The 23379-nt window shown below is 39.6% G+C and overlaps 2 protein-coding genes across 3 annotated transcripts in view; one reads left to right on the top strand and one right to left on the bottom strand.

The window, feature by feature from the left end:
- Nucleotides 1-1861, bottom strand: part of AREL1 (apoptosis resistant E3 ubiquitin protein ligase 1) — a 1112453-nt gene extending 1110592 nt beyond the window's left edge. For both annotated transcript variants that reach the window (XM_044074621.1, XM_044074622.1), the window contains exon 1: nucleotides 1632-1861. The gene's annotated coding sequence lies outside the window, so the exon portion shown is untranslated. The remainder of the gene's footprint in view (nucleotides 1-1631) is intronic.
- A 31-nt stretch (nucleotides 1862-1892) lies between these two features.
- The window catches only part of FCF1 (FCF1 rRNA-processing protein), a 671099-nt gene continuing 649612 nt past the window's right edge, over nucleotides 1893-23379 (top strand). The window contains exon 1 of the mRNA XM_044074623.1: nucleotides 1893-2008. Within this exon, the coding sequence (XP_043930558.1) occupies nucleotides 2006-2008 (3 nt within the window). The 5' untranslated portion in view covers nucleotides 1893-2005. The remainder of the gene's footprint in view (nucleotides 2009-23379) is intronic.

The raw sequence follows: 23379 nt of genomic DNA, 5'->3' as shown, positions 1-23379 counted from the left end.
AAAAAAAACATTCACTATCATCTGCACTTCGTAACAACCATAGTTCCTCATTAACTGATTATGGTCTAATCCCTTAGTAAAAAGAAGAACAAAAATCTTATTTGCTTCCTTTTTTTTCTTTCCTCTTTTCTTTCTATGTGTATATAAACAAATATAATATTGTACAGTGAATTAGCCATATTCCTTTTACAGTAAGTATTTACAAATTTAAAAACACTTTCACAAAGAAATTAATATTTAATGTTACATAAAAGTATTATCTTATTTTCATTTAATAACTTACACCATATTTTATTTATTTACTTTGCATCACTTCCTGGATCGAGCCTGAAAACTGCCCACAGTTGTGCTCTACCTAGGTTAATAAATGCTAAACAAAATAGCTGTGCTTTCCTCACTGGGTGTTTTTTTTTCCTGAAGCAGTATTAAGTTAAATGAGTTTAAGTAATGCCTACAAAAAGTTATTTGTTTATGCTTAGCATATGCTGTACATCAATTCTGGCAACTCTGCTGCATGTCAGTTACCACCTCATTCATCTCTCTTTCTCTGTATAGATGTTGGATCAGAACTACACATAATATTACAAATGTGGTCTCTTAATAACCAGTGCATCTTGCGCCCTCTCAGCAATGATTGACAGCAACCTGATGGCTTTCATTACTGCTGCTTTCCCCCTACACTGCTGGGATTCAGTCTATGACCCCATCCATGCAAAACAGATTAACCTTGGATTCCTTACAAAATGTATTTGGGTTTACCCACCACCACAAACAAGACTGCAATTTGTAGTTTCCATAGTCCTGACACACAGGACTATGATCTCTTCCACCAATCAAATACTTGACACATCTAATCTACTTCTTTTCAGTTTTGGTCAAAATATTATCTAACTGTGCAATGGTCCATTTTGAGTGGAGACCTGTACAGAAAAGTTCAGTTTTAAATACAATAATGGAAACATTAACCCTCTTTGTCACACTCTTTGACAGCTGTTGTTTCTCTAACTTACATATCTTCCAAACCTCCTCATCCTGTCATCCGATGTCAATAGAACTAGACAGTCCCATTAGCAATGCACTTATCAACCATTAATTGCTAATTATCAACCATTAATTGCTAATTTGGGGTTTCATAACCCACCTTTCATAGCAGACATTTACCATAGTGTATCTCTGTTTATACCTATTCTATCCTACAGTCCACCAGTACAGGCATCTGTTTTGCCACAATGTGTATTTTCACCGATAATGAATATTCCATCTTTTTGCATGCAAAGTCATTCCCTCGCTTACCAACTTGCGTACGCTACTGTGCAGACGGGTCTTTCCATGGATCCATGGTGCCCACATTCCCTTCTACTTTGTCCTCTGCAGTGTAAAACATTGGCACCAAGTGCCCCAGTCTGTGCTATCTATTAATGCAAGGGCCCGTCACCTGGTCCGTGTTTGCACACATCATCTCCACAAGCCCAGCAAACTCTTATCGCAATGTATTAACCCAAACTGATGCCCACACCTACAAACTTCAATAGACTATTGCTAGAAACCTTCCAGACATAGCAACTGGGCAAAAGTGGCGGATATCAGCAGTCCCTAACAGTAAGCAGGGGGCAGTAAAACACCGCTCTCACCTTTGTAATGGCTCTTCTTCAACCGCTACCTGCCGATTAAACCTGACAGCAGCAGAAGTAGTTAATTAGTAAATTCCTTTGTGCGGTAAACATATCCTCTACAGCATCCTTTTGGAATTATCCCTTCTTTTTCTACATGCCACCTGTGTATTCCTCCTAAATACACCTGTCACAATTAGACCCACAGGATCTGTACGACTTTCGACTTCTCACCCCGCCCCGCGGTCGCCGGAAATGACATAGTTCGCCGGCTCCTATCACTGCGTAACTATTGAGAAAAGGAAAGGAAGTACCTCGTGCGACTTTTTGAAGAGATTTTGTTTACGAAAAAAGAAGAAACTGGTTTGCTGCTGTGGACTTTGTTTTGGGTTACCATGGTAAGACTTTACGTTTCCTTTCAGCTTTTACGGTGGACGTTTTCTGCCATGTTACGATCAGCTAGAAGATGTATTTTTGTAAGCAAAATATAATTGATGTGTACATGTAGCAGTGAAGGCAGGGCTGACCACCCCGACGTGTAAACCTCTGCTCTAAATGATTGGAACTGTAGAAGTGACACCTCACACCATGTGCGAAAATAAGGAAAGGGGAGTGTGGCTAGATGATCATCACAGCGTAAAATGTGGTATTTAATTTAAATAATTATGGTAGTTGTCCCTCTAGAATTATTGGATATTCTGCTGCAACTTCCAGGTCTTGGGATTATTGTTTGCCTGTAGTGTTCCAGAAGTTTAAGACATTAGTTCCTTTCTTCACCCCGTAAATACTGAAACTCGCTCAGTGGTAATCTGTTTTCTTATATTGGACTATTTTAGATGTCCTTCTGACTGACGGAAGCCCTTCGTCAGGAGTTAATGAGCTGTGTATACTGCATACAGCATTTCAGTACATTCTTTGCTCAGAAACGGATAAGTCAGTAAATAATTTCATTCTTCCTGCTTTTGAGGAATGCAAAACAAAACTCTTCCTTTTCCGTTTTCAAAGGCAACTTAGATCTGTGGATGGGAAAGTAAATTTACCGCAGGATTGCCCGCTGTACTAATAGACATCTCCTAAATGCTTTATCCCGTGCATGTGTTCCCTCAGCTTATATATGGTATGATCCTAGATATTCTCATTAAGTAATGTATAATTATCGATCATGGGATGGGCAAGGCCAATCTGCAGCCAAATGGGATAGATTATTTTGAACACAAAACGTAAATTGGCTTATAATGCATACCAAGGGCAGCTAGCCTAGTACTTACCCATGAACCTATAAAATCACCAGTTTGACAAGTTTAATTTAGAATTCAGGCTGTGACTTTTAAATCTCTGGCCAGTGCAGGGTGTATATGTTTATGCGGGAATGTGGCACCAGACCAGATAATGGCTCCTCACAAAAATGTTTTTTTTTGTCTCCGAATGCTGCATTAGAATGGAGAAAAGAATAACCTTCAGTGTCCTCCAGATCTGTGACACAGGGAGCTCTGACATGGTCTAGACATGAGTTCAGTTAGCAGCTCTGGAGCTGGAAGAGCCAGATGGGAGTGTAATTAAGTGACCAACAGTACTGATTCGCCTAATTTGAGGGGAGTGTATTGATTCTCAGTCAACCAGTTCTCAAGTGCAAGTAGATGGTAACATGTACTTGGCATCCCAATTTAATGTGATAGTGCTGACAGAGAGTTTATGTGCTGGTGGGGGGGGGGGGTGTTGGATGATATGGTGATGTGTTGCTCATGTGAGCCAGATGAAGGTGGGATTAGGATTGAGGAAAATTTGGATACTGGTCTAGGGGATGTCATAATCGCCTGGCAATTGGAGAGGGCACCCTAGCCATGGTCAGGACTAGTTGAAAAGGATGTCCATGTACTGTGGTCTGGGAATAAGCCAGATAAACCTGGCCAGGGTGAGTGGTGCTTACCTCCAAGACAGGCAGATGGACGGGATGTTTGGATCACTGGCAGAAGCACAAAGCATTCTCTTAGTTGCCTGAAAAAAGGTCTTTCTGAACTGCTGTCCAGTCTTGCCTTCTCACAAAAATATTTGAAAAACTGTTATAAGAGATGCTATTTAAACAACTTTGGCCTGTCCTGCACCTAGCAGCATGGCATCTGCAATGCTTTTAGTACCTTCACAACATTACTCACTGCTGCTGATTCATATGTATGCATGTGAACAAAGGACACTTTTACTGATGGATGTTTTGTAGGTTTGATAAGGGCCTTTGGAACTTCCATGTGTTGCTATTGTAATGTATGCCAACAATGTTCTACTTATTAAATTTAGCAAAGCTCATTCTGACTTACAGTTAAACTAATAACTTTTCTAGGCAAGGTTCCTTACCGTGTCCTGGCCAGCTACACGTTGCCCTCTATGACGCACAAAGCTCGCAGCTCTTACCTAGACCTACTAGAGGCACTCACCATCCAAGCAAATGCACTTTTTTGGAGACTTAATCCCTCTATAGACTAGCTACCTTTAACTTGCAGGCACATCATTTCCTGGACTTTATCAAAGCAAGCACCCTGGATCAGATAGTGTGCACTCCAATCAGAAGATTATCTATATTGCTGAGTGGATCTAGAAATCACCAGCACAGGAGAGCATTACAGAAAACAGTCTCCCTTGAAATAAAAATAAACTCTGAAAATAGTTAGAAATTATTCTAAAGCAAACTACAGTTTAAGTGACAGTTTGTCAAAATTCACAGCTCCCCCAAACCCCAAGGACACAGGTAACTCATGGAGAATTATTTACAAAAATTTTGTACAAACATATAAATGGCTGAATACATTCTGCCATACCTACCAGAGATAAGCCCAGATCTAACGCCAAAAGCAATCTCCACTGGTGGAATCCTTACATTAATGGGGTGTATTGCAAAAGAAAAAAAAAGTCATGGCCAGAATCAAAAAAAGAGCAACTAGAGTGCTCTCTTGGTCAAACAAGAAAAGTCCAACAAGGCCAGTTATGAAATTGGGATAGCCTCCCAGGCTAAGGGCAATCACAAGGCCTTCTTTGGCTATGTTGGGAACCTTAAAGGTAGCACTCAGCAGTGTGCAGAACTGGTGGTAAATGGCACAACCTTCATTGTCCATGGAGACCTAGTGAATCTACTGGCTGATAAATTTAGCTATAAATTCACCTCCCACTACCCTTTGTGAATTCCCTTATAGCATATCCCCCTCCCCAGCTGTCAGTAGTGAACACGTCCTGGTGGCACTCACTTGGGCCAAAAACTGCTTTATTGGGCCTTGACTATCTCCACTAGTCTCCTAAGTAGCCTAAAACATAACCTAACAGGACCACTAGATGCACTGTTCAGTTATAGCCTTAAAACAGGTTGTGCGCCAGGTGAATAGATGGCCAGAACAATCATCCTTCTTCATAAGGTTGCACCATGAACCGACCCTGGAAAATACAGACCCCATCAGTCTGACAAGTGTAATATGCAAAGCCATGGAATGAATTATCATGGAAATTATCAGCAAGGACATTGGCAACGTACAGACAATGGATCCATCCCAGTTTGGCTTTAAGGGAGGTTTGCCTTCTCAAGCTGGTTGACTTCTTTATGGGGGTCACCAAGGCTATAGATGAAGGGGAAACTGCATACCACCTACCTTGACCTGGCCAAGGTGTTCAATGCAGTAACCCACTCAGATTTGTTGACAAATACTTAGAACTAGGCAGAAATCTCTACATTACTCACTGGATTGCTGGCTGGCTTACAGATAGGACCCTAGAAGTCATTCCTCTGTGTTGGAACCCCCTCCTTTTCATCATTATCTTCTCAAAAATAAAGGTCCATGTCAAAGGCTCCTGGGTCACCAAGTTTGCAGATGACTGCAAGTTAGGAGGTGTTGTATATTCCTCCCGACAACAGCAACATCTTACAAGAGGATCTAGCACAAGCAAATGACTAATGCCAAAGCCACGGATTAAAACTCATTGTGAAGAAATGTATTATAGTGCCCTCTGGGAAATTGTCAACCCAAGCTAATTACTCCATCAGTAAAACACCCTTAAGAGTTGTCCTGATAGTTGGGATATGGGAAAATATATAGACAGTAATCTGGGCTTTGACAGTCTTCTAGTCCAAGACAGTAAGAATATCATTCTGCGTCACCCAACTCCTAAGCCAGGATGTGGCATCCAGGTCCAATGAAGTTATAGTAGTACTCTAATCAGCCCTTATCAGACCCATCACTTAGTACAATGCCCTGTTTGTCATGTGCCTAACCAGGCACTTGCAACAGTTGGAATGCCCTCAAAGGTTTCTGACCAGGCGAATCCTGGGAATGAATATCTTGTCCTACACAGATTGCCTTAATGGCCTATCTCTGTACTCGGTTTCCTGCAGATTACTGAGAGGTGATATGTGCCTAGTATATAAGGCAACCTCATATCCAACTCTGATGAGCTCTTGCACATCTGCAAAACAAACAGAACTAGAAACACTAGATCCAAGGACCTGAACTTTGACTATGCAATAAGTAGAACATGTAGAAAGACTGATGTGTATCTCAGTGGATCCCCACAGTATGGAATAAGCTTCCTATCTACACAAAGCTGAGTTCATCCCTGACCCTATTCAAAAGAAACCTTGATCATTGGTTGGGAAATTGCTAATTCATCCCTGGTTTGTCCCCCCTTGGTCTTTGATGGGTAGTGTTTGAAAGTAAATTAATTTGTAACTAACATACCCCCTACCCGACACTGACACGCACACTCGCACATAACCTTTGGCTACCTCTTTACTAACATACCCCACTATATAGGCATCCAGGGAACACTAGAGCAAAACTGGGTTGGGTTGCACGCCTAGGTTTGTAACACCGTAGTCATTAGCCTAGTATAAATTTGTGAACCCGAGGAAGTGGTCTGCTGCTAAATGACTATAAATCAGTCCTAAGAAAGTTAATGTAATGTTGTTTTCCTCACCCCCCCCCAAAAAAAAAAATTGTCTATACTACCACTCTTCTGAAAGATATTCATATTCAGAAATTCACCCAGGTTCTGGCCCCCAAACTAACATACCCCTTATATAACCTTCTAGAAACTTATTAACTAACATACCCCCTCCTAATAATTGCCCTTAATACGTAGGGACACGATTGGGTTGGGTTGCATGGCTAGGCATATAAAGCCCCTGGTGGTCCATAATGTCGAAAATACCAAAGTCTCATGCTTTACCCTTCTGTAACCTTTACTGTGCGAATAGCCAAAATAACTAACAATATAATTTTGCAGTTACAATTATGCTGCAGGCTTACACATATTGTCACTGTCCTGCTACCTGTTCAATTTTAGCAAGAAATGGTGTTCGTCATATTGATCACTGCTGCAGTAGCGTTAGCTGTATAGATTATATCTTGCCAAGGATATAACTGCTGGCCAGCCTACGAAGCTTCAGGGAACCTTCCATGCACCCAAGCTGTCAGGCAGCTTGAGCTGAACTGACTAAAAGACAACACTGGGCCCCAAGCCCTTCAGAGCTGTACTGCTGTTGGAGTACTCATATCTGAGACTTTTGAGGATTGGCTTGTGATGTTCCTTTGCTGATCAGGTAAGTTCCCTTTGGGGAAAAAACTTCCATTCGGTTATTTTTGTTGATTATTAATACTGTCTCTTCAAGAAATTTATTTTAAAGTAGGAATAACAGACTGTCACAAGACTGTATTTTACTTTTAAAAGTGTGTGGTTTTTTCTCCTTTTAGTTTAAAAGTTGTTTAAATTGTCTAAAAACTCTCTCTTTTTATGGAGCTGTAGTGTTTGTTTTACTTTTTGGGCCTGGCACTTTTGTGTGTGTGTGCGCGTGTGTGCGTGTGTGTGAGGAAACAAGTGACTTTATAAAGACTTGAACATTTTTACTGGCTCTTGCCTGGGAAAGAGGCACCATTTTCGTCTGGACCATAGGACAAACAGTCAATAGCAAGGTTAGTCCTCCTTCCAGCCACAAAAAGAAAAAAAGTTAAGCAAACAACCTTTGCTACCACAGCAGGCTAACAATTTGCTTCAGACACAGGTAAATGACTCTGCTGTGGCCATTTGTCCTACCTCCGACTACTCCTCTTTTACACCAGATCCCTCTGGTGTGGCACCTACAGCCACTGTGAACCACAGGTTAGCCAGATCCTCTCTGGCTTTTGGAGTCCCTTCAGTGGCAAGGGAGAGTCTCTGTTGTTGGTCCTAGGAAAGGGAAGAAGGAAGGCTTCCCTGTTTTGTCAGAATGTTGTACCCATCCTTGAGGGGAAGCCAGTCCCACAAACCAGAACTCGAATGTCACTTTCAGTGTTTCGGCCGTTCGACATTCATTCCATTCGATATTATAATATAGACCCTTTATTACAGACATTGTCTTAATATAGACCCTTTATTACAGACATTGTCTGTCTTCTTAGAGGTATTTGCTTTTTACTGGTAGACCATACTATGTTTGGGCCAGAGGAATCCCTTTACCGTTAGCTTTTCTATCTTCAAGGAATAAAAAGTGGTAGATTATTTTTAGCCCAGAAGAAAAGTTAATTTTTTGCTTCAGGGTATATACATGGTGATGGAAATGTAGTTGAGGGTCAAGCCAGATTCCATGGCAATATTAGAGATGGTTCATGTAGTGCCAGTATTTACCAGCTATGTTAATCTGCAGAATGCCCAAGTTCATGGCTTCAGTTTTTTGTGATTTTGTTGTATTAGGAGAGGAACCAGACCTATAAATTACTGTGTCATCTGCATACAGTATGCTAAGTAGGTGGATTTAATCTAAAGAAAGGTCAATAATGGTGACAGATCGTAAGTGTGGGTATGATAGAGCCTTGGCGCACATCTTTGGAGATTGTTGCAATGTAGCATGTTTGTGCATCTGCTTTAACTTTGCAAATTCTCTTGTAACCAGCCTAGACCATTCTGAGTAGTACCCATGCTGGTGAGTGAGTTGAGTAGAAAAGATGTGTCAGTAAGTTAAAGGCCTTTGCGAGGTCTATGATTATTGAGCTGTTCATGTTCTCTTTGTTCATACTGAAACAAATATCTATGAATGTGCAGTGTGCTGTTATTGTAGTCCTACCTGATTCAAAGCTGTGTTAGTAGTTTGACGGAAGGGTGTATATATTTTTAAGTAGTCAGCAAATTAAAGGTACACTTATGTCCAAGTTTATGGTGGATGGAGATAGGTCTAAACTCATTGGATGACTTTATTTTAGGGATCTTGGTGAGGAGGAGCAACAGTGGCCAGTTTCTCTATCCATGGCATGGAGTTGTTGTAAAAGCAGAGGGAAGTTGTGTGTGTGTGTGTGTGTGTGTGTGTGTGTGTGTGTGTGTGTGTGTGTGTGTGTATATATATATATATATATATATATATATATATATATATATATATATATATATATATATATATATGGTCGGGTAGGAGCCTATCTTCAGCAGAGGCAGTGAAGGAAAAGCTCTGAAGTATTATGAAACGTGTTAAGAACAGTACATTTTACAGTCTTTAAAATAATACAAAAAAATGCAGTTTAAATAATAATTATACCAAATTACACATGAAACAGTTGAGTATAGATGTAAGTTGTATGATAATAAATTTAAGAGAGATACTTTAGCCAGTTTATAGAGAAATTAAAGGTAAGTTAGTGTAATACAAACAGGATTTGCAATATGAAGTCAGAGAAAAGCAAGCTTAAGGTATGTTTATCCTGCTACAAAAAAATGCCAGGTTTGTATTTGGATAGAATTTCCCAGTCTCTTGCAGCACAATCAACTTATGCTAGCTTATAAAATTCTGCATCATCCTCAGAAACCCCCCCTCACTCCAAAACCTACTTCAACCTTGTTCTAATAAAAGAACTCTCTGCTCTAACAATAAATTTCTTCTAGAAGTTACTAAACCCAACAACACAGCAGGTGAATCTCTTTTCTAATTTTGTCTCTAAAATGTGGAACTCCTTACCACCTCATATAATATCCATAGCATATATATCCGTGTTAAAGTCACTGAGAGCTCACTTTACAGCTACTTGGCTCTGCTCTTGTACTGGTCCAGGATAGTCCTACCATCATCTTCACTATCCTACTCTGTTTATGATTAGATAATAGATCGTCTTTATTAAAGGTAACAGTTTGACTCGTATCATTACTCGTCCTTTCAAACTAACTTGTATATCTGTATGTACTATTATTGCATATTTGCAACTACTTACAACTGATGGAGTTTTTCAAAATGTTCATAACTATTGTATATTCTCACTTATATTAATTTAACACTTTTATTATGTATAATTACATCATCTTTTACTTATTGTTTGTGTGTGGAGCTTTTCTCCCCGGGCCTCCATTGAAAATGGACATGTGTCCAGTGGACGTTCTTGGTTAAATGTAAAATAAAATAAATAAATAAATGTATAGAGAGAAAGTCAGAGGAGAGAAATTGGTAGAAGTAAGGAAGTGAGTGAAAAAGGGAGAGTAAGGAGATGCAAGGTACGAATACATATTTGTTCACATTTAGGGACATAGTTTGTCCTGGTGTTGAGCAAGAACAGCGCCAGCTTTTGGCTAGTAAGTCTCTTGGAATGGTTTTGAAGGATGGGAGGGAGAGTATTGACCTATTGGATAGGGATGAGAAGTTCTTGGTCTTAGCAACATGGTACAAATACAGACTATGCCCAGTAGATAGGATAGGTTTGTGGACAGACAGGAGTTTTTAGTCATTGGATTGTAATGACAGACTGGGAACGTAGTGTTGTAGAATGCTTAGTGCTGGACAAGCAGATGGATTCTGGATAATTTTATAGGTGGTAAGAAGCTGTGTATATGTTGTTTGATTTAGTCATTCAAATTAATTAAGGCTTTTTTGTTCTTGTTAGTGGTGGGTTCTGAGGGGGTGGGGATTTGCTGCAAATTTAGCAACTTTCTTATAGCATTGTTCAAGTTTTGATTTTTTTGTGATGCCTGAAGGTTAGTAAGGATGGGAGCACCATAAAGAAGTGTGGGGAGGAGGTAAGTATTGGTGAGTGTAGCTTTAGTCATGTCATTGGAAAGTAAGATGAGTTTATAAACCAAAGGAGAAACCCATCAACACCAGGGTAGTAGGGTATCTGCTGGAATTCATTCGAGTACCTGCTCTGTTTTTTAAGAAATGGAATGATCTGGCAGTTAGTCAAAATTTTGTTTCTGCTTTAAGCATCACCTAAACCTCTGCAAGTCTCAATGTGCTCCTTCCTTAACAATTGATAAACTTACATAGTCATTTTGTGTTCTTAGATGTTATTAAAAATGTAGTTAATTCCGTACATTTTTGCAGTATATTTATTCCATGATTATGGGTAGGTGGTGGAGTTACATCTCCAGTATTGCTAAAAGTGATTCATTGCTGTTGGACAGAATACCAATTTTTATGAACAAACATTGGCACTGAATTACATAGTTCTGTGTTGTGTGCTAGCATTTATAAAATATCATTGTGCATGTTTTTAAAATATCTCCGAATAACAGAATACATAAAATGTGAAGAAATAAAATAAAAGAATACACAAAATGTTAAGCCAAGAAACATCCTGACATATCCTGTTTAGTTCAAATAATCACCTTTAGTTCAAGTTGGAACTGGAGCATTAACATATATTTAATTGAAGAAGGTTTTTAATTTTTTGACCCCTTCTGGCTAGGATGACCACCTGCAGGGATTGATGACCTGTCTTTCCCTCTCTTACGCACTGTTTTTTAACTTTGGACCAGGACTGCAGAAGAATTAATTTTATCTTTGGGATAGGAAGGGGAGAATGAAGCACCTTTTCTCTCTATCCTTTCTTTACTATAGGGATTCTTGTGAACTTTAAACTAAACTTTTCTGAGAAATGGGTGTGCAGTGACAATCGTGTATAACCATGAGTATGTCCGCCCATGATGCATTATGCTTCCAAAACCTATGCAACTCCCCAAGAAAGGCAAGCAGGCCATCAGCAATGCAGGCCTCCCATTCCCTGTCTGGCCCTTCAGTTCCCAAATCACTACTTCTGGGTCACCATCATTATAGACAAATGCTCTGCCCTGTGCCTGCTTAAAGAAAGGTTATCTGACCAAAGCATTTCCAAGAAAAAATATTGTTACCTTTGTCTAATGAATCACATTCATAAAATTCATATTCACAGTTCTCAATCTCCTATAGTTTTAACAAATAAAGTTCTGACATGTTTAACTCATTCACTCCAACGGAGGTCAGGAAGTTTGCACTGCAGCATCCAAAGGGCGGAACCTCAGCCTTTTGACAGAATCAAATTATGTTCTCGCATTTCAAAAGTTCATATCTCTGGAACCATAGGGATTATCACAAAAAGTACAGATGGCAAACTCTTCAGCGCAAACTATTTTTAAAGTAGTATTATTCTTTAGATTCTACTCTTTTGGCGGTGGTGGTGCTGCGGTAGCGTTGTCGCCTCACAGTAAGACGCTGTCTGGTTCGATTCTCGGCTAGAGCGTCTTCTGCGTGGAGACATGCGTGAATGGGCATACCTTCGTTGAAGGTTGTTGCATCAGGGCTGGCAACTCGTCACATAAAAATCAACTGCCAATCATTAGCGGACTGGAGTTCCGCTGTGGCGACCCCTAACCGGGAAAAGCCGAAAAGACACATAGTATTCTTTAGATTCTAGGTCTTAAACTGGATATTGTAAGTCACACAGTAACGATTACATTTGTAATATTTTGTAAACAATTTACATATCTCAGCAACCACAGATATTCAGTTGAGTTTGCTATTGTGTAAGCTTTAAGATGAAATATTAAAACCTTGTACATAGTATGGTTTTGGAATTATTGATGCAAATATGAACAATCATTCTTTGATGCCTAGAAGCGTCAGTAGGAGTTAACTGCAGAGGTATCTGGAGGCGTCACTCGGATGTTATTAAAATTGCATTTAAGCTGTAAATCTTAATGATAAAATTACTGCATTATCTATCCAAACAGCTAGAGTGAAAAAATGCTAAATGCACCGCATTTGCTTTGGTGTTAATTGTCCTCATAACACACAAACTATGTTGTGTTTTTTATAAGAAACTGCTAAAAATGCTGTACTTCAATCGAGGGTGTTTTTAAAATACAATTCTTATGTATTTCAAAATATTATTGAAATAGCTTGATTCCACTGGAGAAAAAAATAATGTAGCACATTCTTAAGATACTTTATTATAATGCTTGTTTATTATGTATTACAGAAGCCTGCCCTAGTTCTGTTAAGTTTGTGTTTACACAAAGGTATAAATGATGTTGAGTATGTTGTATTCTAAATTATTATCTGGGAAACTTGAGCTTGTACTCTCACAATGTCTGTTATGGTTTCGAGGAATTTTTGATCTGTTTAGCTGACCATAAAGATGATGATAACATTTGTTTTTGTTTTGGCTAGTTTCAGACTTGAAGGAAGATAAAAAAATGTAGCTTATAGTGTCTTGGGTGGTAAAACAACTTGCATAGACTATAGTTGGACTTCAGAAGTAAAATTTTAATATAGCCTGTCATGATGTAATAGTTTAAAAAATAAGATAACAGAGAGTGCAGATTACTGGAGATAATTACTTCTAGATACTTTGTATTTGTTAACTTGGCCAACTGTATTTGAATCGTCGTTAACATTTTGGGGTCAGTTGTATGATTTAATAAATGATTACTTGCCATTGAATTTCAAAGTAGATTCTTTTACTAGACATTTTAAATATATTGCCTCCGTTCCATGGCTTAATGGGATGAACCCCTGACTTCTCACCTGGACAAACTGTGTTCACCCAGTGACATTGGTGCTGGTGGGGGCCAGGCCCAGGAGGGGAAGGTTACTAGTGAGTGGTCGATACCAGCTCATTCATTTGGGGATGAGGATGGCCCCTGGGCTTGCTGTGTAGACAATACCTGCAGAAATGCATGCATGTCCTACAGCAGTGAGCTTGCTTAAGCCTGTGCTGCAGCATTGTGCCATGTACCAAGTAATTGGCTTATATGGTAGCGTTTATGCATGCATGCACCCTCTGTGAGCAGCAGTGGTAAGGTGGGGGTGCTAATTACTGACTTGGATGACTTCTCATTTTACTGGTTTATGCTACCTTTACTATAGCGGACCAAGTGGTCCATTGGCCTTCTGCTTTAGGAATCAAATGGATCAGTTGTATGACCAGTAGGATAGGATTTGATGATTGCTGGGGAGTGGGAAGAAAGTGTTTTTAAATGCACTGTATAATTAAGGTTTGTTTTATTCTATTCCATTATCAGTTCAATAGCTCTGTTATTTTGTCAGACAACATTTAGCAATACAGCCACTGCAGGTAATTAAGGGGTGTAAAATATTCTTGTTTGGTACCTTTATTAAATCTGGTACCCTGCAGTAACGCACATTATGCAATTTATATACAGTTATATTTTACTACATTTCTAACTTATTCAACCAGCATACACTACATTGACCATAAATGGCAACCTCATTCATCTGGCATGTACTGCATTGACCACAAATGGCGAAAACTCAGTCAATCAAATGAAAATTATATTCAAGATAAGAAGGGGTGAATTTTTGTGTTCATAAAAGTACTGAGTTGATCTTGTATGTTAATCTAAGTGCAAGTTGAATGAAGGGTTAATTAAGACTTATTTTTTTCAATTCTTAAGCAGTGTAATGGTGTATTAATGTTTGAGATGTATCTTTTGTACTTTTTGTTGCTAAATTTGAATATTTTTATTACATTTTTATGCTTTTGCACAAGGAACAGATTTTTCCTTTATAAATATAACTTTTTTAATGACTTCCATAGGAATACTGCTTCTGCTTCTTCATAATCATTACTTTTCGTAACGGTATGCAGTTCAGTGTTGGGCCATTCTTGAAAGTCATCAGTTCGGCCATATGTGATGGAATAAACAAACTGTTTGGTAACTTTATTATCTGGTTAATTTTAAAATATATAGGATTGTTATTCGTTCTCCATTTGAGTGCAAAATACATGACTGTACGGAGTGCAATGTAAATAATTCTTACTCTTTTTGTAACTGATGTTTTTGATGTAGTACTCCACTTTTGACTTAAGTAGTTGGTGAGATTCTATGTTTTTTGGAAGCACTGATGGGGTGGCATATCACCTGCCAGAACAAGATTACATATTGGCTGCACACTAATAAACAGCTTATTTGCAGCTGTCCCAGTGTGAACTTTAAATTAAAAAAAAAGCTGAAAAGGGGGGTGCCATCGACTGTTATTTGGACAAAATTCAGTTACTGATTAATAAGTGCACTGCCTGGATGCTGATAAAGAACAAATTTTGAGAATCCTTAAGAAAAGTAACCAGAAAAGGTGGAGAGAAAACACTGTCTGGAAAGAATCCTGTAGCTGTTCAGCAAAAAGCAGCTGAAACATCAGCTATGGTTCAGGAGATGGCTTCCAGTCATTTTAGAGGGGAAAAAAATCAAATGTTTTTCAGAAGTGACTAAAATAAATGAAACTTTGAAGGAATATGTCAACTTAAGTAACAAAAGACTGGAAAAAATATAAGAAGCTTTAACTAGCTATTCAGTTGAACTGGAAACACTGCAAAAATCGGAGGTTGAAATAAAGAAAAGGATGGCCGAGTATGAGGCTTCTTAAGAAAAGTTGTTTCAAAAAATTGGACGACAGTGTGCAGAGAGAACCTGAGATTCTGTGCTGTACCAGAGAAACTGGAAGGAGTAAAGTGTATTAATTTTATGAAAAACAGATGAGCAACTTGGCTAGTGTTCACAGCACGATTTGTTAAATGAAAGAACAGATCAAGTCTATGCTCCAAACTTGGCCATGAGAAAGCAACCAAGACCTATATTAGTAAAGGTGCATCCATACACATGCAAAGAGTTGATCCTAACAAAACTGTGTGCAGAAGGGAAAATATTAAAAACTAGAAACAGTGTTGGTGCAAAATGGTTATTCACTGTACACTAGGCAGAATAACAGTAAATTTGTCCCAGCAATTGGGGAATGTTGACAGGCAGGTGTGAGATTCAAGCTGCCATATCCAGCTTCAGAGTATTTCCATTGATCGCTTTCATTTTTGATGCAGAACAGACTAAGGAAGTTGTTGTTGTCTTTCGGCTTTTCCCGGTTAGGGGTTGCCACAACGGAACTCCGGTCCGCTAATGATTGGCAGTAGATTTTCACGAACGCCGAGGTGCCAGCTCAACGTTCAACCTTCAACGAAGGCATGCCCATTTACGCATGTCTTTCAAACGCCCACCCAACCGCGGGAAGGACATGCAGACTCCACACAAAAGGCACTCCCCACGCTCCAGCTGGGAATCGTACTGGAGAACCTCTTGCTGTGAGGCAACAACGCTACTGCTGTGCCACCGCGGAAGTCAGAGTTTATTCAACAAAAAGTGAGCCAACAAGCAGTGTATTCTGCCTCTCGTTCTAACAATAAATCTCATAGAAAGACTTCGCCAGTAAAACCTTTTCCAGTGTTCCAAAGGAAATGCTTGAGAGACTGGGGAAAAGACACAGAAATTGACTAGAAGAATGAGTACCTTGGACTTTAAGCAGAATCTGTTGTTGGGCGATGGAGATGATCAGGAAGAAGACCAGCAACACTTACTTTACAATGTCACATTCATTCAGTAATTTATCGATCACATTTGTGGAATATGCCTTTGCACATAAGTGGTCGAGAAGATCAGACTTGTGTTGACTTTGTTAAACTTGTGGGTGGATTGTAAAGAATATACACCAGATAATGTCTTTATAATGTTTAGAAGGGGAGTAAATAAATGTAAGTAAAACGAGTTTTGTTATTGGTAATTGTATAAAAACGTTGATTTCGGGCTATAAACTGAATGTTATGTTGTAAAGCGGTCAGCAGTATTTTAGATGAGTGAATTTTTTCAATAACTATTGTATGTGCTAAAAATATATTGTCAATTGTTACATTTTTAGCTGTAAGTACAGGTTTTACAGCCTAGTGAGAAGAAATGCTGCACAGAAGCGAGCTTAAGTTAATATATTGTGATCTTTGGTTGTTGTAGGTTTGGGTGTAAAAGCGTACTGATTTGTACTATATGTAGAACTAAGATGATGATTTCCTGTTTTTACAGGGTGAACCCCTATAGGAATGCCCTTGTTTTAAGCTATAAACTTGGTTTGTAAGCAAATTGGCTTGAAAATTAAGACAACATGATGAAAGCCATGAAAAATGCTATGCTGTTTGCATCTGCAAAGATATTAGCTTGTCTTTTTTTTTTTTTTCTTTCCAGCAGTTAGCTGGGGGGAGTTCTGTAACCATTCTAAGTGATATTTACAAAGGTTCATACATCTGCAGGTAGTTAGCTGTGTTTTTTTTTTCCTGCAAAATTTAAAGGTACAGTAATTACCAGTTCAGTGAAAAATAGTTTGAAATTGTGGTCATGGAAATTATTTGAGCATTATTACAGATGATGGAAACTTCTTCAGAAGGAATAAATAGTGATACAATAGAAATAGAGTTTAAAACTAGAGCAGAAATAAAATGGAGAGAGATGTGTTAGAATTAATGGGAATTAAGTGGGCTGACAATGGTTAAAGTATTGTAGAATAAGGGGAATACCACAGTTTAGAAAGATTGCTGTTAAGCAACTGTTTTTGATAACTTTTAGCACAGTGATTCAGGCAACAGAAGGTAGAAGACTTGCAAAGCATATGACAAGAAAAATAATCTGAGGTCCTATATAGGTATTGGAGATTTTTCGGAAATGTTATGAACATTTCTTTAAGGCAGAGACATGTGGAAACTAAAGAGCACAAATGGAAATATTTATGGAAGACTTGATTATGCCACCATTAGAGGGAAATGGGGGTTAACAGCTAATAATTTAGATAGTAGGAGGTGAGGTAAAAACTGTGCCATATAATCAATCTGCAGGGAAGTCTCCAGTCCTGAAACGGATCATATTCCTGTGGGGAATTTGATGTTAGGAGGGAAGAAACTTATAAAGATCTGGAAGATTTTGTATAATAGTATTTTAAAAGTAGGGCAAACACCAGCCTCTTGGAAGAAAGTTGTGGTGGCTGTATTACCCAAAGAGGGCAGAAACCCATCAGACCCAGCCTCGTGTACACCCATTTCTGTTTTAAACCATGTTTATTATAAAGTGTTTGTATATACAAGCTAAAACAATGGCAAAGATATTGCCAAAGTTAATATATCTTGATTAGTGTAGTTTTGTGGATGAGAGGCAAATATTTGTCGTCATTAATAGAACAGTGATGATTCAGACGGATGCAGAATGTAAAAAATACCACTGTTTTGGTGGGTCTTGATTCAACAGTGTAAAGCTGGGATTTTACGAGCAGGGCAGTGGAAGCATTTGCAGTACCTGATATAATCTTCTTTCGTTTTTTCCTGGTTAGGGGACACCACCGCAGATCACCTGTCCTCTTTTGATTGGCAGTGGAGTGGAGTTTTATGGTGTCGAGTTGCCATTGCCAGCCCGGCGCCCAAGCTTCCACAGAAAGCACGCACTCACGCCTAGGGCCAATTTATAGTGTTCAATCCACCTACAGCATGTCTTTGGGATGTGGGAGGAAACCCACGCGACCATAGGAAGGACATGCAAACTCCGCACAGAGGGTACCCCAGCCGAGGATCGAACCAGAGAGCGTCTTGTGAGACTGCAATGCTAACCGCTGCACCACTGCGGCCGCCCCGCAGTACCTAATAGAATAATATGGTTAATTTGTGGGAATATATGGAGGATTGGAGACCAGAAATAAAGTGTGTGGGGGGGGGGATTCCGCTCTGATAAGTTGTTTAAACAGAAGAACCAGGCAGGTCTGTCCTGTTTCCGCTTTTTGTTTGCTTTGTATTTAGTGCCACTGGCAAAGAAAATAAAAAAAAGGTTCAGAAATACAAGGATGTAATTGCTACTGTAATCAAGAAAAGCTGGCTATATTTGGAGATATTTTTGTGTGTTTGATAAATACACCAAAAGACATCCTGGTGTCGTGGGACATTTTGAGACTTGTTTCAAGTCTTTTCAGGATATAAAATTAAAGCAGTAGCCTTTGTTTTGTCTTCATTAAATAATGTACCCACACATGAGTTGGTTCAGCTATACCCATGTTTATGGGCACATGATGATAAGATGCTGTTGCTGGTATGGATTAAACAATTTGAAGGGATATTTTAGAGCTGTACAGTTAAGGCTCAGATGGTTATAATATAAAGTGGAATGAGACTGAGGAGGAGGAGGATGATGAAGCATGGGTTCAAGAAATAAGGAGGGATTGGGATTTTTAATGCAGATCCTTAAAGGTGATAACCACCATGAAGAATAATATTTATATTCATAAATTTGTAGAAAGTATTCTAAGAACAAAGCCAACACATGGAAGGAGTTTTTTGCCAATAGGGACAACTGCAATTTAATGGAAAAAACTGACAAAGGAACTAGGTGTTGAGAACAAATTAGAGAGACAAAAGTAATAGTGAGTTAAGGTTATTAAGGAGTTTGTACTGTACATATCAGATTGCCTTCCCTATCATGGAGTTGAGTATAGACAAAGAGGGGTAGGGGAGTCTTAAGGGGGGGGGACCTGCTCTGCTATTATTTTTAGTCAAATCTAGTGGGAAATATAAAATATTGCATGATAATTGTAAGAATCAGTCAGAGGAGTAGGAAAAGATTGGGAAGAGAGACTGGAAAAGCAGTGTACAATGGAATGATGGGAAGACCTCTCTGTGGCTCCCATGTATTCAGCAGAGTCCAGGATGTTTAGGTGTTTTGCTTGGAAGTATTTGCATATGTATTTTTGTACCCCAGCAAAACAATTTTTACTGTGGTAGATAGCAAATGTTGGAGGTGTGATGGGGAAGAAAGGGATAACTCGGAACCTGTTCTTTGGTAGTTTAATGAGTTGGTAGATTTAAAAAAAAAAAACTCCCTACATAAATATTGGTTGAGCAAATGGCTGTAACTAAAGAAATGATTCTTAACGAGCTGGAACACAGGATGTGAATTGCCTGAACATCATAAGGCCTTATTAAGTTTAATTTTGTTGTCTCAAAAAAGCAGACCCTTCAAAAACAGAGCTGGTTTATGTATTTTAAAGTATTAGTTACCGTAAAAGAACAGAGTTGTAAAAGTGGGATCTTTAAAAAAGGTAAAGAGCAAGAGAGCAAGCAATAGAAATTGATGGTGTTTGAGAAAACAATACCTGCAGAATAATATTCAGTAGGAGGAGAGTGAGGTTTGAGAAGGCAGGAATTGAGTGATGTTTGTAGTGTTGAAATTAAAGACCGTTGTAAAGAAAAAACTTGCAATTAATAATGTATGTAATAGTTTTTCTTTTCTATTAATGTATATTAGACAATATCTGGAGTGATATTTTAATAAAGGTCTTAATACTAAATATGATTGATTGTACATATTGTAAGTTCTTTACAACTTTTGCATAAAAATTTAGTATCCAGTATGTTGGGTGTTAGATAAATTCTCTTCTTGTAATCCAGTATCAAGATAGGCTACATTTTCTTATCCAGATTAGTACCTCTTGTTCTTGACATCACCGGTATTTCTCTTCCATACAGTTGCTTCTCCCCCTTTTCTCCTTTTGAAAGAAGAAACTGCAAATAGTGCATAATCACTTTTTCCTTCCTCTTTTTCTTCCTCTGTCTGCTGAAATGCAAGCACATTAGTTCACTGATGGTGAAGATCATGGTCGGCTACACCGGGGTTGGAAACAGGGCAGGGGGCCACCATTCAAGCATTCCCTGTATCTGCTTGTTCTCTCACCAGCAATGTGGCAGCCATTGCATTTTTGTTGTAGGGCAGTATACCATGCCCTGAGTCACTGTGAGGACTGCTAGTGTTACTCCATGTCCAAACGTGTGCTGCTTCACATGCGGAACAGGAGCTGCTGTCACCAGCTTGGGCAGCACAGTGCATGGCCCTCCCTACACTGGCTTCTGCTTTCAGCACTGTAGCTGCAAGCATACCTGGCTAAGATCCATACCTCTACCTTCCAAAGTGTGCATCACTCATCCTCCCTGCCAGCACAATTGGTCACCTAGGTCAGTAATCGAACCAGGGTCACCTGAGCAGTGGTCAGGACTCTATCTGTATGTGCCACAGGGGTTCATATTCGGTTGTCTTAATCCTTTCAAATGTTAAGCACAAAGGTGGGGATCTAGTAGAAAATCTACACTGGGTCAAGCTACTTGCTTTGAGGGGTAAAAAATAGTTGACATTTACATTATTAGTTATAGAATCTGTACAAATAAATGACATGAGACTCAGAAATGTTATTTCTAAAAAGGAATAACAAATGATTTTCTCATATACAAAATTATAATAGAAAACTTCTGTCCTGGTGTTTACTGTAGTCTTGCTTTAATTCACATCTAATTAAACTATTGCTGTATCCATGACTGTATCCTCATCCAGCCAGGGTTAAAAGTCGCATCTGATGCTTGTAGTTACCCCATGCACACAGCCGTGTTCCACCAACTTTACTAAGGCAGTAGACTGCCAGGCCTTTCTTCATATCTTACACACGCACATGTGTTGTTGGAGTTGGGAGGAAGTGGGAGTGCCAGGAGAAAACCTATGCAAACAAGGAGTATGTGTATACTCTACTCGGAAGGCATATTAGGTTCATAGGTAGGTACTAGGCTATTGACCCTAGGGCATAATTAAGCTTAGACAAAACATTTTTTGCTTACTCTTCCCTCCCAAGGGGTCTAGTTTCCTGCTCCCCTGTCTAGCAGGGCCACCGAAGTGATTCCTGGGGTGAATTTCCTGTTTCCCATCCACTCATCAAGATTCTTCTTAAAGAGCTAATGAGGAGCTCTGCCTTACATTTATGGGAACCTTATTCCAGAGCAAGGGAAGTCTCTGGGACACGAATCTGCCTCTCCAACAAGTCCTGTTTATTGTTATCAGGTTTACGTCCCGTGAGCGAGTAGCTCTGGTGATTTGGGTTTTCCTTAGGTGGAGCATTTCTAGCAATTTGGGGTTTGACATAGCCTTGTATGTCAGGCAGAGATCACCTCTGAGTGGCCAGTACAGTCTGAGTTTTTTTTAGCCTCATGGCATTGGGAAACTGTTTGAGGCCCGTTATCCTCTTTGTGAGGTACTTTTGAGGCCTCTCCAGTTGTTGCAGATGTCTTGTAAGGTACATCCCGAATGGGGTATTTATATTCAATAACTGGTCTAATGAGTGATGAGTAGAGGGGGACAATAACATCCTTATTCCTGGATGCAAACCCTTTTGTGATGAGGTGGGCCATGCAGAAGGATTTTCTAACCACTTTAGCAATATGGTTGTCGAAGGAGAGGTTACTGTCGACCCGAGTCCCTAGGTCTCTTATCACACTCTCAGTGGTAAGTGGGGCTACCACCTATGTTGTAATTCATAGGTACATGGTTTTTCCCAAAGGGGATGACTATGTACATTTTTGGCATTTAGCTTGAGGCCGTAGTTTTGGCACTGCTTATCTGTGTCCCTAAGACCCTTTTGAAGAATATCTACGTCAGTAGGAGTCTCAATTATGGCACCCGGTTTGCAGTCGTCTGCGAACTTTGTTAGCCATAGTCCCTCCGTGTTTGCTTGTACCTCCGAGAAGTAGATACCGAACAGGAGGGGTTCCAGGACTGAGCCTTGTGGTACACCACTAGTCACCGGTTTGGAGTCGGATCTAGCGTTTCCTATTCTCACTGAATGGGTTCTATCCATGAGCCAGTTAGCAACCCATCTTGTAACATAGGGATTTATATTTAGGTTGGTGAGTTTGTCAATAATTCCCGAGTGGGGAATGGTATCAAAGGCCTTTGCAAGATCAAGGTATGCTGGGTGAACCACCTTTCCCTCCTCTATTGCTTTAGTGACCATTTCGAAAAAGTCAACCAGATTTAGGAGACAAGACCTTCCATTTACGAACCCAAACTGGGTGGGGTCAAGGGTTTGTAGGTTCCCAATGTCTTTGTTTATGAGTTCCATGATGATGCGCTCCATGGTCTTGCAGACGAGACTCATCAGGCTGATGGGGCGGTAATTCCCGGGGTCAGTGGTGGCACCTCCTTTGTGGAGTGGTATAACTGTTGCCATTTGCCATTCTGTGGGCACATAGCCTGAGGTGTGAGGCTGTTGTTAAACATGGTATTAAGGTGAGGGATTGATTTGTTCTGTAGTTCATGTAGTACGCAGCCTGGGATGTTGTCTGGTCCCATGGATGCTGTGTTTCTTGCCTTGGAAAGTGCTATTTTCATACGAGTGTCTGTGATTTTGGGGGCAGTACAATCTTCTGGTATGGAAATGGGCCCTTTGGGGGGTGAGGGTGGGGTGACGTTTGCACTGAACCAATCTGCCGGTATAGTGGCGATGTCAGTTGGTTGTGTGAATTTTGAACCATTATGCTGCAGCTCAGAGCAGATCTGCAAGTTATTTAGGTTTTTGACATAGCTAAAAATGCTTTGTGATTGTCTTTGGTGTCTGTTGTGATTTTCTTTCAAAGCTCGTCTTAGAGGTTTTTATGAGGGTTCTTAGCTTTTTGCTAAGGTTGGTCAGGGAGCTCCTCCATTCCTGGGTTTTTACTCTTTCTTGCAATAATTTTTTCCTTCTGTTATAGACCTTATTTATGGCTGGGGTCCACCAGACTGTTTTTTTTTTTTTTTGGAGGAGTGGGTCTTGGTCCCGTTTGGGATAGCACAGTCCATGCACTTATGTAGGTTCTTGTAGAGTGCTTTTGTGTAGGATATAGCAGATGCAATCATATTGCCTTTCTGCTGG

This window comes from Protopterus annectens, chromosome 6.part0 (assembly GCF_019279795.1).
Source record: "Protopterus annectens isolate FY-2018-M chromosome 6.part0, PAN1.0, whole genome shotgun sequence".
Lineage (NCBI taxonomy): Eukaryota > Metazoa > Chordata > Ceratodontiformes > Protopteridae > Protopterus > Protopterus annectens.
The sequence above is the reverse complement of the archived record's forward strand: the minus strand, read 5'-3'. Positions and strand labels throughout refer to the sequence as shown.